Here is a 15666-nt window from a genome sequence, read left to right as displayed (position 1 = left end):
CTGCCTATATCGATAGCATCAGGCTTATGCCCCTTCAAAGAGGGGCGCAAAGGACTCACTGGGCGCTGCGGGGAGCACCGCGGTCCCCATGCAGGCAGCGCTGCCCTCGGTGGGCTTGCCAGCAATGCTGCCGAGCCCCAGGTCATTGAACCATCCCAGGGAAAAGAGAAAATTGGAAAAAGCTGTTGGGTTTGAGCTGAGTAGGCGGCTCCCGGCGCTCCTTGCCAACGGCAAAGCAGGCTTCGCCTTCCGGAGGCACAGCCTCGCACATGTGTGTGGGGCTCTGGGGCTGGCGACTCCATGGGGGTGAGCTCCTTTGGTTTTCCACAAAGGAAATGGTTTCCTCCTCATCCCACCCTGCTGCGCAGCATCATGAGGTTGCAAGGTGGGATGTGCAGGGGGATGGACACAGGGTGGGCAGCCTCAGCCCAGTCCTTCACCCTCGGGACTCAGCAGCAGAGAGATGCGCCCTTCACCTTCCCCTGCTGATACCACAGCCAGGAGGGATGAGCCAGAGAGATGGAGGTTTTATCCTGTGGACAAAGCCCTCTAGAAACCAGAGCACTCGTTCCTCACCCGTTGCAAAGAGCCACCAGCCAAGCACAGGAACATCACCAGTTCAGATGGGTGGCCTGGATGGAGAAGGCACCAGCTCTCCTTGCCTAGAAGGTCTTAGTCCTGCTGGGGACTGTAGCAGTAGATCTGAGGATGAACACAGCAATTGCTAAGATGCTTCCTCCAGATAATCGTCCTCTGGTGTGTGACACCAAGGCTGAAAGCATCCCAGCTACACATGGGCCCATGCAATTCCCCTCTGCTCCCAGAAGCATCCCCTCCCTGTCCCACTGGGGCTCTCACAGCAGGCACACACAGTACCCAGCAGCTACATACACCCCAGGCAGGGGACTCACTCAGCACCCAGAGCTGGAAACCTGATGGGAGAGCCAGGAGAGGAGCACATCTCCTCTGGCTGGGGGTGAACCAGCCCCTCCATCCTGCCCCAGCTTTCTGTGATCAATGCAGCCCCCTGGCTGGGAGCAGCCACCTCCTCCCTTATCCACGGAGCAAAGTCACCCTGCTCCCCCCACTCCTATTTCCAGTGCTGGTGTCCCCCGTTTGCTATACCAGAAGGGGAGCACACAGCTCCCCAGACCACAGCAAGACACCACACAGACCTGCCAAAAGCCAAGGAGGAGGCAAGACAGATCCACTGCAGATCAAGTTATCCACCATGAGAAACTCCGCTTGGGGCAGGAAGAGGGGTCCGGGTTGGGGGGTTCCTATTCCCATGGAAAGCACAGGGCTCTTTTTCCAGTTGTACAAGATGAAACCACAGGGATATAAATGTCACTGCCTCTTTGAGAGCATTAATGAAAATAAACCCATCTAATAGTTTGCAGATGCCGTTTCTGTAAACCTAAAAAAAGCAGGGAATAAATATTTCTTCACTAAATATCTATATGTATATATATATTTGAAAACACTCACTCCTAAGCTGATGGCCCCTCTTTCGCCGTGCTCTTGGCAGCTTATCACAGCTTGTCAGTCAATGCTGAAGGCTCACCAAGACATGATACAAACTGCACCCATGGAGGGGTAGCAGGACAGAGGGATTATTGTAACCCAGCCTCCCTCTTGCCCTTTCCTATTTGTACATTTCAGCTGCTTGGAACAAGATCCACGGTGGATTTCCCTTTTTTTTTCCCCCTCTCCTGCATGTCTCTGTTTTGGAAATTTTTGTAAGGTTTTTGTAAAAACAACTCTTGTGAAATAATGGAGGAATAAATATTTTACTGAGTAGAGATGGGTCTGTGCGCTCGATGGGAACGTGGCTCTTTCCTTGATGGATGCTGTGGTTCCCCCCCCTGCCCTGGGCAAGCAGGGGGAACTGATGGTGGCATCTCACAGCATCTTCCCATGACCTGGAGCAAGTGGTCCCCATGGCCTGGGAGCAGGGCAGGATCAAGGTGGGAAGTGTGTTGAGGCACCATGGAGCTGGGACAGGGCAGAGAGACCATACAGGTCTGCCAGGTTTCCCTCTGGCTTGGGGACCCTTGAACTGATGCCTGGAGATGACGGAAACTCAAGGGGCACAGAAAACAGCCTAACAAAGGTCCCTGAATGACAGTTAATTGCAGGGCCTTGCCAGATCCAAGTTACTTCATTCCAGGATAATGACTAGTGAGGATGGGCTGTCAAGGAAGAGAGCTTGATTTGCTTCTCCTCTTCAAAACCCCACTGGGAGTAGCAGGCCCTATAGGATCTGACCCAGGCTGCTCACAGATTCCCTCTGCAGGGTGAGCTCCACACGTGGACCAGAGAAGCATGGGGGTCCCCAGGGCTTTTTTCCCCTCAGGTTTACAGGAATCAAGCTATGAGGCAGCAGGGAGAAGGGTCAGGTTCTGCACAGACAACTAGCTAAAAGGTAAGAAACAAAAGGGTAGGAATAAACCATCAGCTTTTAGATTGCAGAGTACAAAGGCCCTCCAGTGCAGGACACCCAAAAGCAGGGGGAAGCAGCCACTTACTTATTCATTAAGTGACTTATAGATCACTAAGGTCACTTGCCCAACTTCTTGCCTAGCCCCAGGCAGAGAACATCACCCAAGCAGCATCCTCATGTCCTCAGCATGTGGCCAATGCAGAGCATCCTTTGGAGGGCATCCAGCCCTGATTCAAAAGACCCTTGGAAGCAAAGTGCTTGTAGATCCCAGGGCAGATTCTTCCAGTGAGTCATTGCTGCGTTACTGTTAACTGCTGGAAATATGTCACTTATTTCCTGCCTGAACGTTCCCAGATTCAGTTCAGGTCCCACTCAAACAGAAGATTTCAACCCATGGTCCACCAGCTCCCAGGAGATGGACAGGAATGGAGAGCTGCGGCTCACATGGCAGGCTCTGCACTCCACAGGTAGGGATGCACGGGGTGGAATGCTGCTAATCAAGAGGAGCTCAAAGGCACTCTGCTGCCTCTCCTCTTCCAGCATGGGAGGACTTTTCCTCCTAGGAAGCAGCCTGTCATGGACACATCCATCACCAGAACCCATTCCTGCAGGAGAGCTGATCTCCCTCCACACACCACAACTTCAAAGCTGCAAGAACACTATTTGCAGACTGCATTTCCTTCCTGGTTTTCCTTTCCCAAAGGGCAAGGCTCAGCTGATGGGAGGACCTCCCTGTACCCCGTTTCCCTGTTTCTTACCCTGTACCCCACACTTGAGCCCAGCTTTCCAACTGCTGAAAAGTTGAAGCTTGTCCCTGCAATACTTAAATGAGAACAACTTTGTACTGTCATCAGCGCCAGCTGCCACGGCAGCGAGACAAAACAGAGCTCACATTTTCCAGCTCGCAGGGATGCCAGCCTGGTTATCCCCATCCAGAATGAATTACACAGACATGTAGCGGTTACAGCATCCTCCTCTCCCGATATCCTTACGCGGAGCCCTTCTCCCTCTGGTGGCAACGGGAAGGTCCAGAGACCCTGCTGACACCACCTCCGAGCTGCAGAGACACGTAGGTGACAGCAGCATGTCATTTGTCAGCAGTTGAGCCCTTCCTTCGCAGAGGGATGTGTCAGTCACCCCGAACTCTGTGCTCCGTTGGGGAGGAGAGCAGCTTCTCCTTGCAGCTGATATTTTGCTGCTTCTTTCCAAACCCCCAAAGGAAGCAACCTCACACAGCAGAGAAGCTTTGGAGAAGCTGGACGGTAGCCACCCGCAGGGGGTGTGATGCTCTGTGATAATTTGGGAAAGGGGAGGAAGCAAAGGTTTCCTTTGTAGTGGGTGGTACAAAGCCAAGGAGGAGTTACTGCATGCAAGGAAGAATAATACATGTGGACACGCAGCATGGTCAGGAGTGGGGCAGAGAATCTCGCCTGTGGCTGATGGGTGGAAGTGCAGACATGAGCATCCTCCTCAACTCACTCCCCAGGGGATGGTACCCAACATCCCCCTATCCATCCATCCATCCATCCATCTATCCATCCATCCATCCACCCATCCATCCCAAACACCTCCAGACCGCGGGTCCTGCCCGCCCGCAGGCTGGGTTTCGGTGGCTCTGGGGTCCGGGGGTACCCCCGCCGCCGGTTCTCGCAGCCACACGAGGGTGCTGCAGCCCTGCGCAGAGAGCGCGGCCCGCGGTAGCCCGGGGTGCGGAGCGAACCCCCCCATCGCGCTGCTGTGCCCTCTCCACACTGGGTCAGGGACGGCCCCATCTCCCCGTCCGGTTCCTTCTTCCCTGCTGGGGCTGATACCCACATCGCAAACAGGGGACACCTCACAGCTCGCGTCCAGAGCTGGGCAAGTGGGATAGAGTTTTCCTTGCACCAACTTCACCCTCGCATTTCCCTGTTCCTCTGTGGTTGTCTTTTCCAGGGGACTGACCTCTGGGATGTCCATACAGCAGGGGAATCCACTGCTCATCAAGAGGAAGGAATTTGGGTGCCAAAACCCTATGGCATGAGGCAGAAGATCCCCATGTCTGCTAGAGGAAATGGGAGATGTTGGGAGGGCAGAGAAGGCAAAGGTGTGCTGTGACCTGTGTCACAGGAGAGCTGCCCAAGGAGGTATCTTGGTGCCAGACCCCACCAGAGGAAGGCATGGATGATCAGGATGTTCAGACAAGTATGGAAGAGGTAAGCCCAAAGCTCAGGGGTAGGAGGGATCCTGGTGCCGAATCAGCTGGAAGCGTATGGAAGGGGAAGCAGCTTGTGCTGGGTCTCCGCTTGCTTTTCCCCCACCTCAGGCTGAGCACAGCAGAAGGATGACACATCCTGACAGTGTGAATCATAGTCAAATACCAAGCTCCGTTGTTCTGCAGTCCCAGGTGGGTTTCACAGTGGTGCCAATTCAGTTTTGAAACCCAAGTTGCTGACACCTACAACACACATGCCAGAAGAGACCGGTAGATGCAACCACCATCCCCGCTCTCCTGGAGCTGCAGGAGACCCTGGGCACATGTTTCCCATGCTGGAGCAGGAATGTGGGAGCTCTGGGCTTTGGGGTACTCTTTGGGTGCATCACTTGCCCTGCATGCAGCAAACCCCATCCACTGTGCCCAAGGGAGAGCCGGTGCTCCAGGCACCCCAGTCCTGGGGTGAGCAGGCAGCCAAGAGCTGGGCTCCATCCTGCCTCCCCCAGACCTCAGCAGCACTTCAAGCTCATGGCTGGGCCTCTCTGAAGTTTGCCTTGTGGGCTTCCCATGTTTGTTTTGTTGGAAGCAGCAGAGTTCACGTTCCCAAGCTTCCCTCGCGCTGCAAGGTTTGTTTTTTTAGATATAAAAAAAGAAGAAAGCAGAGCCCTGCATGGAACCTCAGCATCAGCCCCAGGCACCAAACACGCAGTTTAGAAGAGGCTGAAGGAGCTGGCAGCTTTGGGGGAGGTTCTGCAGCCCCATTTCTTCCTTTTCATGCCAAAAGCTCCATCCCAGCTCCATCCCCAACCACAGCAACATGTATGGGAGAGAGTCCATCTTATAAACCACCGCCTTTCTTATTTGAAAGTAAAAAGCATGAGGGAAAGAAAAAACCTATCAAGTGGAGCCATTTCACCCCTCTCAACCGCCTAATGCAGACACCAATGGGGCAGCACCTCCCAAGCACCAACAGTCTAAGAAAATAGGGGAAAACCAGGACAAGAAGGCATTGGCTTGCCAGCAACCGACCGGCAAAAAGAGGGGGCTGCTGAGCATGAAAAAACACAGGCAGCTCCCTTGCAAGCCTTAAGCATAGGAACGAGAGCAACCACATCTTACCTGACCTTCTCCAGCCCTCCAGGATTTAAGCACCAGCTTGGCTCCAAAGGCAAGAAGCACTCAGCTGAGTGCAGGTGGGGTGTGAAGTAAAGCTTGCTGGGACAAAGCATATCATTAAATGCTTTGGGGGAAGCTGGGATGGAGGAGGTTTGGGTGAACACCAAGCTTTGTAGCAACTTGCTTGCTCTAAAACCAAACAAGGCTGCTTTGCATCCCTCCAGCTCTGCTTGAATTTAAAGGATCAGCACAAATAATGCACACCTGGGAAAGAGCTTTCTCTGGGGGGCAGGTGAGGCCAGAGGAAAGGGATGTCTCTTTAGAGGTCCCAGGGTACTCCAGGCTCTGCAATGGGATTTAGCAAAGCGCTTTGCAGCTGTGGAGCCATCCTGCTGGGCTGGACCCAGCTGTTACCCAGCTGCATCTGCTGCTCCCGAAGGAAGGATGTATCAGAGCACAGTGATTTGTTTTTATTGGGAATATTTGCTTCCTGCCACCAGGATGCAAGTGCAAGAGAGATGTACAGGGGGTTGAGACCTTGTGCACCACGTGAGGCAGGAAAGGCTTGTTAAGAGGGGTACGTGTTACCCAGCATCTGCCGAGGCTGTGTAAATGAGACGTGGCCAAGAGCAAAGTCCTGCCCACATGTGGTGGACTCTGTGTGCCCCATGGGGATCAAGAGTTACTGGTGCAGGAGGTGCTGCCCAAGCTGGGCAAAGAGCTCAGAGCATCAGGCTGAGCTGGTGTGTCACCCCGTGCTTTGTGCATGCAGGCACTCAGTAAGAGCATCTCCAAGGAGTTAAGTGAACAGCTTTAGTGCTCAGGACAGGTGGAAGGGCAATTTATTTTCTGCTCATTCTGGTTTCCCCCTGTGATCTCAGTAAATCTCCGCATTGCCCTCAGAGGCGGGAGGCACTGAACAGCAAAGACTTCCTCCTGCCTTGTCCTCCATAGGGCAAGGTGTGCTGCCTTTGCCTGGACCAGCAGCAGAGGAGCTCAGGGGGGTTTCTCACCCTGCAGTACCATGGTCCCAGCCTCTCCTCTCCAACGTGACAGCTTTCAGGTAACACCACGGAGCAGAGGTACTCTCCCGCTGGGTGGTTCAAAGCCATTTCCAGAGCTGCTTCCTGCAAACCCCAGCTAACCCAAGCTGTGCACGGCAGCGGACAGCAGGAAACAGCTGAAAGAAAACACCCCCAAAGCGGTCACGGCACATTCCCCACATAGCAGTGGCCGTTCTGCGGCCAGAGAAAGGCTACAGACAGAGGGAGAGAAGTTCCCTCTGCTACCCAGAGAGCGTTTTTGGGCATCAGAGGCATGTGAACGCAGATACTGCCCTTGGGAGAAAGCTCTGTCTGCAAACTGCACCCCCCTGTTTGGTGTGAGCATCTCAGTCTTTCCCGAAGTCCCAGAGCTTTGTTTCTGGCTCTCTGTGGGGTGATTCCTGCCGGCTGCTCCAGGCACATCCTCCTGCATCCTGCCATGGTGAGACCGGGGTGGAAAAGCCATGGATGCTGCTGGCTGGGAGCTGCTCAACACCGGCTGTGGGTGTTCTGGATGGGACAGGCGGGCTCCTGCCTGCAGTGAGGCTCCCTGGCAGGGAGCTGAGTCCTGTGGTGCGAGGCTGGGAGCACTGAACACTTCGGTGGCTTCGTGTCACCCCTGAGGTTTCAACTTCCATGTTACACTGCCTGGCAGGCACCTGCCCCTGTCCTACAGGGTCCCCATCCCCACAAACCTGCATGGATGGGCAGGAGGAAGGCGACTGTTTTATAACCTCCCTCTGTTGACCAAGAGGTTTCATGGGACCCTCATGATTTTCACTTCCTGATTGATGGGGTGTTCATAACCAAGGGGAAAGGGCACATCTGCCCCTTCCCAGTTCTGAATGCTGTTGGGCTGGAAAACCTCCTTTCTGTCAATGAACTCCTTCCTCAAGGGGTAGCGCGGGTGCTTTCCCCTCCCACCCTTAACAGGAGCAAGAGAAAGGTGCCTCCACATCCCCTTCCTGCTCCACAGGGAGAGGTGTCCCTTCTCTTTGGTGACTTCCCTGCCCAATTTCAATAGCATGGAGACATACCATGTGCCCACACACACAGACACATGCACACTCACACATACACCACCCAGTCCAGCTGGGCAGACCAGCAGAGTACAGAGCAAAGGGATCTGGATGGTTGGTCCTGCTGGATGTTACCAGTATGGGGTGGTGGCAAGGAGGATCTGCAGAGCCATGGAGAAGCAGGGCAGCTGTGCCACCCCATAGGCCACGGAGCGTGTGGGGGCCTTCAGCTGCAGGAGGTAGGCGATGGTGTGGATGATGCGTCCCACACAGAAGATGAAGAAGTGGATCCTGGCCACTGCGGGAGTGGGATCCAGCAGGGAGTAGATGGCTCCAAGGAAGAGGAAGGGAAAGATGTTCTCCATGTCGTTTCGGTGGGCCCTGAAAGGGGAGATAAGGTCATTCCTTCCCACCAGGCTTCCCTGCTATCTCCGTTTTACATGATAAAAGGTGGTTTCTCCAGAGGAGGAGCTCACAGGACGGGAGGGTTCATGGCTTCACTCCTCTCCCTAAGTCCATCCATAAGGGACTGAGGAAGAGCATCCTGAGCACTCCCTCCACTGTATCAGGGGCATCTCCTTAAGAGGTTGGAGGGACCACAATGGCCATGTGATAGCACATTGGTACTTGTGGGTCCAAACCCTGTGCTCCACCTGCACACGCACCTGCCTGGGTGTCACAACATCAGGATCTGATTATTCATGTAGGTTGTGTCACTTCTCCCCCAGGTACCATCCTTAAAAACCAGTCTGTGAAGCAGCAGCCTGTCCTCATCCTCCCACCACCTCTGCCTCTCCCTTGTTTGTTCCCTTGCAATGCAAGACCTGCTTTCTGCAGCACAGGGCCCCATGGAGGGGTCTTACAGGTCATGCTTTGGTTGATGGGGATGGATCTGGGCTGAAGAGTGACCCAGTCACGAGGCTCAGTTGCCTTTTCTCTGGTATCTCTGAAGGTCTGAGAGGCAGAGATGAAGCCCTGATAAGAGCTGCCCTTGCTTCCCCATTCCTGTGCCCAGGCATGTTTTTGCATGTCCACAAGGCCAAGATAAAATCGTAAGCAATTTCTTCCCTGAAACAAAGGCTACGATGCCAAGGTGCTGCACAAGCTCAGATGTGGCCCAGAAGTTTTAGGGCACTCTGTCACAGCTCATTAGGGCCGACACAGTCTGGGATAGACCTGGCTGAAAACTGGCTTTGGAAAAGAAGAGAGAGATGTGTTTTAAGCACCTTCTCCTGCCCCTGGTGTCAGGTCTATTGAGCAGTTTTTCCTGTGTCTACCAGAATGGATGAATTGGCCTAGAAAAGACACTAAAGTGAGTCCTGCTGTTGTAGCAGCCATGCCAGGAGGACTCAGTGCACATGGACTGATCAGAACCGGGACACAGAGGAGACGTATTCCCTGCCAAGAGGAGAGTGGAGGGAGGAGCAGGAAGCCTTCTGCTTCTCTTGGCCAGACAGTCCCTGGGCCGAGCCAGCCCCTTGCAAGGCCCAAGGGGAGGCTCTCCTGCTCACAACCCCATTCACTTCCCAGCCCAGGGTCCCACTTGCCTTCCCAAGCCAGCATCAGCTCTGTGGGTACCACCACAAACTGCTCCCTCAGCCCAGCCAGGACCATAGTGATGAACACGGTTTCCTTTGATGTCAGCCATGCTGGGAGAGGGCAGCTGATGGACACCCACTGCCCCAGCCAAACCAGTCCCAAGGGCTCCAAGGTTCAGCAGGGATGGAAGAACAAATGGAAGAACAGGGAGGAGAAAGGAGAGGAAAGAGCTGAGATGCAGCCAGGGGCCTCTCTGTGAGGCAAGGGGGAAACCTCTCTCCTGACTGCCACTTGCTCTCCCCTGCTCTGCCCCTGCCCAGCAGCCCAGCCATGGATCTGCTCCCACACCAGTAATGCCCGAGGAGAACATCCAGCATCACCCTTGTTCAGGGGAAGCACCTTGGGTTTAATCTGCATTCCCTGGGGCTGAGCACTGTAACTGAGCACTCAGATCCCAGACTGCTCCAGGTCTTTGCTGCAGCTCTGGTTATTTATTTTTTTATGGAAGTTTGTCTTTTTCTGACTGATCAAAAGAGGACCATTATTATTATTATTATTATTATTATTATTATTACCATTATTTTCTTTTTCCTAGCAAGGAAGCAGCTTGTTTGCCATTCTCCTTCCTCTGGAAGCCTGAGGATTGGGAGGCACTGGATGTTCTTAAAGCAAATCTTGCAGGTGCTGAGAGGTGAGTGGTGCACTCCCCGACCAGGAGCAGAGCTGACAGTCAAGGGCTAAGTGATGGCAGGACACAGCTCCAGCCCTTTTCCTGCAGGTCACCTGAGATCCAGCCCAACACTTGGGGTACCTCCTTCTGGGTAAGGGGCATGGCAAACCAAGCCTGTGGTTTTGTGACCCTGTGTTTTACCTCTGAGGAAATGAAAGCCTCACAAAAGAGGGGGAAGATTCAGAGCCTGCCCAGTTAGGGAGGAGAAGTTACTACAGTCATTCCATACTCTTCCTAAGTCCCCTCAAAAGGGCAGTCACATACAGCCTTGGGACCAGTCACACAGCTCCCTGTCCAAGGTGTGCAGGGATCTGGGGGGATTTGAGGTCCTGTTGGAGCAAGACAGAAGGAGCTTTTGGGCATGGGTACTGGAAAAGACCTCGGGCTTGCAGGACTTTGAGCATCTAGGAATGAGCTTGTGTCAGAATCGCCTGTTGGACCCAAACCCGGGCCCTTCCATGCGTCCTTGCTCCCAGCGCACACCACGCTCCCATTAAAGATTAAACTGCTCTAATGTGCAGGGTCCCAGAGCTGAACTCCAGGCATCCAACCCATCGAGGTAATTACTTAATTAATGAGCCTGTTAGCTCTGCCAGCGGCTGCCAGGGGTGTCCCTGCGGCACAGGGAACAGCATCACTGCCGGGTACTCACCTGCGGCACCGCTCCACGTCGGGGTCCTCACGGTAGTACTGCAGCCCCCCATTGCGCAGCGCATCCTCCGGGTTAGCAAATGCCTGCAAGACAGAGTCCCCATTATGTATACTTCAACATTTCCACAGGTAGAAGCTTTGCCCCTCATCTTGAAGATTTCTTCCTGCAGCAGTTTTTTACCACCCTTCACAAACATAAGAGCAACTGCACTTCCATGTGCACAGACCTGGGGGTTAAACCCTCAACATCCCAAAGGGTTTTCCTTATCCTCTGCAAAACACAACCCTGCCCATCAAGCAGGTCCCAAACTGGGGGCTTCAAGGGAGCTTTGGCCTCATCCCGGTCGTCTTCTCCCCATTAAGCCCAGAGGCTTTGCCAACTGCTGGCACAGTGTGCAGACACTGACTGCAGCACCCAAAGCATCACCAGCACTGACAGATTAGTTCACCCTACCAAGAAAGAACATTCCCTGGCTGACTCTTTGGCAGCGATACCGTGACTGAAACAGGCCCCAGGGAAAGTGGATCCTACGCTAATCAAGTTACAAACAAAAATGACTTATACGAGCTCCCCACCTATGCTCAGAAGCTGTTCTTCAAGCACCCAGTTACAAATGACAGCTCCACTTTGCAGCCTGGGAAAGACCCTAGTGCTTTCTTTAATCATGTTACAAACCCAGACTGTCCCAGGGCTGGAGGATCAGTTAGAAACACAAGGGGAGAACTTAAACCATCAGTTACAGTGATGCTGCTGCACAGGGATATCTCTTTGTATTTTAGCTACCAACAGAATCCTCTCCTTCTTGCTCTACTGATGCAGTCACAAACTCCTCAAATGCCTTAAAACAGATTTTACAGACAAGTTCAATTTGGGTGCAGGCAATAAAAAGCCCAGTTAACACCGTGACCTGACGGCAGCTAACGCTCCCAGTCCTCCCTGTATTTTCCCCTGTGTCCAAGAACCATTTCCTTCAGCTATTGTTTTTATTCCCCACGACTTTCTGCTCTCCTGGAGCATTCACGCAGCTCTCCAAAACCTCAAAAGCTTTCTGCTGCATTGCATGATTTCTTCTTCAACCTTTTCTTCCCCTCTCTTTTCTTCTAGACGTGGCAAATGAACCATAAACAGCCTCTGCACAAGCAGCTCACCTGCATGGCGCCTTATAGCTGAAGTTATGATTTAGATTGGGATTCAGAAATTACAAGCATCAAGCTCCAGATGGTAGAAGCAAACAATGAAGAGCCAAAGAGAAGCAAGATATTTATCTGCTGCGGCTATGAAAATGTGGTTTGCTTTCAATTTAAGTCAAAGAAAACTCAGCTTGCTTCAGGAAAACTGTGTCGGCCTTTACAGGGATAGAAGAAGAAAGAAAAGCGATAGAAACCCAAGGAAAAAGGCAGAAAGAGAGAAGAAGGGAAAGGAAACTGGATCTTACCTTCTTTCTGAGTCTCACTTGCCCTGTGATGATGGCAACGACGTACATTTTTAAGATCAGGATCGTGCTGTAGAAGGTAAAGGACGCGAACACTTTGTTTTCCATCATTCTGGAGGCGCCGCTCGGTCGCCTGCAGCACTCACAGCTGGTGGGGATCTCGCTTGGGCTGTGGGAGGGCTCTGCGGGAGAAAGGGGCAGGAACAACCGCATTTAACACAAGTCACCACGGCTCCTTCGGCTGAAGCCCACAGCCCCTGCACACCCCTCCCGGCTGATGTGGCAGAGCTGCGTCTGCTCCTCGCACCCTGCTGCAACCAGATCCACAGGGATGTGATGCCCCACGCCGGGATGCAGCCCCCTCAACTGTGTGGGCCTCAGCTTGAGCTCTTGGCTCCCTAAACCAGCCCACAACCATCCCCCCTGTTCCACCTCCCGTCCTGTGGGAGCTGCACAGAGCATCCGTCACCCAGCCAGGCACTGCTCACCCTCGCCACAAGCTGATCAGACCTGGGAAGAAGGAGGAGTCATGAAGAAGGTAGGCACCTACCTCAGCCACATCCAGCCCTGCGCTCCCTCTGTCCCCGATCCTACAGCCCACCCATCAGTGGCAGCACTCCCAGTACTCCCCAGTCCCGCCCAGTGCAAGCTGAGCGCTCCCTTGGCAGCCAGCCCTCCCCTACACAGCCACCTGCAAAGAGGGATTGGGGCACAGAGGACAGAGCCATCCCTTGCCCCACCAGTGCCCATCACCGTGGGGCCTGGGCTGCCCCTGCACCCCCCCCCCCCCCCGGCTGAGAGTGACTGTGCAGGTCCACAAAGCCCCTAATCTGCAAGCAGCAGCATCTCCAGCCCCAAACACTGCTGGGGAAAGAGTGGGATGTAAACCACTTCAAGCCCCTGCTCTTCCAATGCAAACCTTTAACTCCTTCTTCCCCAGCCCTTTTTAACGTCTTAACTGCCACGGAGCAAAACTAATCCTGACCTTTCCAAGAAGGACCAGAATCACCCGAGAGGAGCATCGCACTCAGCCCAGGACGAGCCCCGCTCCTGTCATTGCAGACCCTGTTGCACAAGAGCAGGTTTGTCCTCAGCAGTGGGGTGCTGGTGGCACCCACTCCCCAGGGAGAAGAAGCTACAGGAGCCTTTGTCCTGAGGTGCTGGTGTGAACTTAAGGCAGCCCCATGCTCTGGGCACAGCAGCCCTTGGCCCGGGGGATGCAGGAGGAAGGTTGATGCTAGCACAGGTCGGGTTATTCAGGCAGATCCAGAAGGATACCTGCTCCTGCTCAGGGAGTAGCTCAGGATGAAACCAGTCACCTCCCCATCTGGTCACTGTTATCCCACCAACCCTGACCAGTGGCTGAGGGATGCCACAGGCCAGCCCTCACCTCTGCCTCCTTTCCATTTGCCTCTGAATCTCTTTTGCCGTGGGTGTTCTGCGCTGATGCTGCAAAGTAATGCACTGCCTCAGTCCCATGACACTGAGCGTGCAGAGAGCCTCTGAAAACCCCAAGCACTGGGTTTCAAGTGAGAGGCACTTGCAGCTGGTCACCACCACCCTGCAGAACAAGTCCTGGCATAGCTCAGCTGTGAACGTCTCCACTGAGCTGCTTCCCCAGGGGTGGAATGGGGACAGCAGGAACACAGCAGCCATATGGGTTCAAACACCATGGTGAGAGCTGGGGTGTTCACCCTGGACCCCAGCCGTGTGCTGCCACCAACCCCACACACATCTCCCTGGAGCTCATCAGGGTTTTATGAACATAATGCTAATAAGCTGAGAATAATGCTAAGAACAAGCAGTCAATGGCAAAGTCACATCCCAAACACTGCTCCCTCTCCCATCTCCCCTCTCCATTGCTGATAGCGAGCAAACCCATAGCAGAGAAGACTGGTGGCTGATGCAAGGGCCTGACCAGCCCTGCAGCAGGGATGAGACTTTCTCCAGCAGCCCCTTCCCCATGTCTCCTGGAAGCCTGGAGCAAGGGCAGGCAGCGGGACCCTTCATCCCCCCCTCCATGGAGCCGTTCCAGTTGTTACCAGCTGAGCATCCAGCCCATGGGCACTTCACCAGCGAGATCCTATTTCCTTCGTGCACCTTCTTCCCCTCCGGAGGCAGGCAGCATGCCTCGCTGAGCAGCAGGAATATGCACAAGCTCAGTACCACCTGCAGACAAGCCAGGACTAATCCTGCTGGCCAGACAGACTTTCTCCTCAGCATTATTCAAACACTGGCAGGAAGCCCTGGACACTTTGCACCAGCAACCAGCACAGATTTAAATGGCAAGGAGTGATCAAGAAGCACAGTTTGTTTAGGCATGAGCCCATGGGGTACATCAGGTATGGGTGTTGCATGTGCTAAGTAGGTTCTGTGGGGTATGAAACCCATGCTGTTATGCATTTCAGACCTTTCCATCATTACACAGAGCTGAACTCCAATGGGGAGGTCAGTGTCTGTCAGCAAAGAATCTACATGGATGGGGATGGGGGGCAGAAGCTGCTTGTAAAGGCAGGTATAAGGCTCCTAGGATCCCAGCTCCCACTTGCTTCCTCAAGCTTAGGGGTCCCACGCTAGGTAGGACACATCCACAGTCACTTCCTGGCTTTCCTGCCCTAAGGCAATGCAGCTGCCAGGAGCAAGTTCAACCATCCCATTAATCTGGGTGGAAGCAGCCTGTTAATATTAATTGTTTGATCCTCCTCCATGGATCACATCCTGCTGGGACAGACCTGATGCTTGAAGGAGACCAGGTCCTAAGGGCAATACGCCTTTAAACTACAAGCCATGTCCTAAGGCTTTTGGCACAGGTCTCTACCCAGGCCAAGACTCACCCAAACCCAACACTGCAAGCAAAAGCACTGCATTTTGGGGAGAAATGGTTAAGAATCAGGGTCAGATATGAAAGATTTGGTCCCCACCTTAGGCTGAGGAGCTGGGGGCAGAGGATGAAGGGGTTTGCTGGAAAAGGAAGTGAACTGCAGCAGGCAGAAGGAATGAAAAATCCATGGGAGATGCTTGAGAAAAGAACTTTAAAATAGAAGCCTCTAATAACAACCCTGCTTTGGAGAGGTTATGGAATAAAAATCACTCTCAGTTTGCACACGGGTTGGTATTTATTTGACCAGCTGCACTGCACTGCACTATTATAGCTACATGCTATTGCTATGCTGGGGGAATTCCTGGGGGCAGCTATAGGAGAGGGTTGGTTGTGTAAGAAACGTTTGCCAGTGGAGCACAGGCACGTATGCTAGGGTGGCATGGCCTGGGCTCCAACCTGATCTCAAAGGGCAGCACACGCTTTGGGCAATTACAGCTTGGAATTCCCAACATCTTCCCATGAGCAATTACATCCCACGGCACAGGCTGGGCAAAGAGCCGCAGGGGACCACTCCAGCCTGGAGGAGCCAGGCAGGCGGGTGGCACTTCTCCAGCGTGCTCCCACGTGCTGGTGAAGAAGGTACAGAACCCAGCTGGGATTTTGCCTGCCTGTGGGTCCAA

General features: G+C 53.7%; 1 protein-coding gene across 2 annotated transcripts; it reads right to left on the bottom strand.

Moving 5' to 3' along the window:
• Nucleotides 1-6888: 6888 nt before the first annotated feature.
• PTGES (prostaglandin E synthase) lies at nt 6889-12787 on the bottom strand. 2 transcript variants are annotated; one of them, XM_061352307.1, is made up of 4 exons: nt 12716-12787; nt 12169-12347; nt 10734-10816; nt 6890-8193 (listed from the first exon to the last, which is right to left on the bottom strand). In XM_061352307.1, exons 2-4 carry the CDS (start codon nt 12274-12276, stop codon nt 7944-7946), a joined length of 441 nt encoding a protein of 146 aa, XP_061208291.1. In that variant the 5' UTR covers nt 12277-12347; nt 12716-12787; the 3' UTR covers nt 6890-7943. The 2 variants fall into 2 exon arrangements, with proteins under 2 accessions (XP_061208292.1, XP_061208291.1); XM_061352308.1 differs by lacking the exon at nt 12716-12787 and having other exon boundaries at nt 6889-8193; nt 12169-12291.
• Nucleotides 12788-15666: the final 2879 nt, after the last annotated feature.

The sequence above is a fragment of the Neopsephotus bourkii genome, unplaced genomic scaffold (genome assembly GCF_033783945.1).
Source record: "Neopsephotus bourkii isolate Nb327-2 ecotype Australia unplaced genomic scaffold, CSIRO-AGI_Nbou_v1 NB_659, whole genome shotgun sequence".
Lineage (NCBI taxonomy): Eukaryota > Metazoa > Chordata > Aves > Psittaciformes > Psittacidae > Neopsephotus > Neopsephotus bourkii.
Note: the sequence above shows the minus strand (reverse complement) of the source record. Positions and strands in the feature narration are given on the sequence as shown.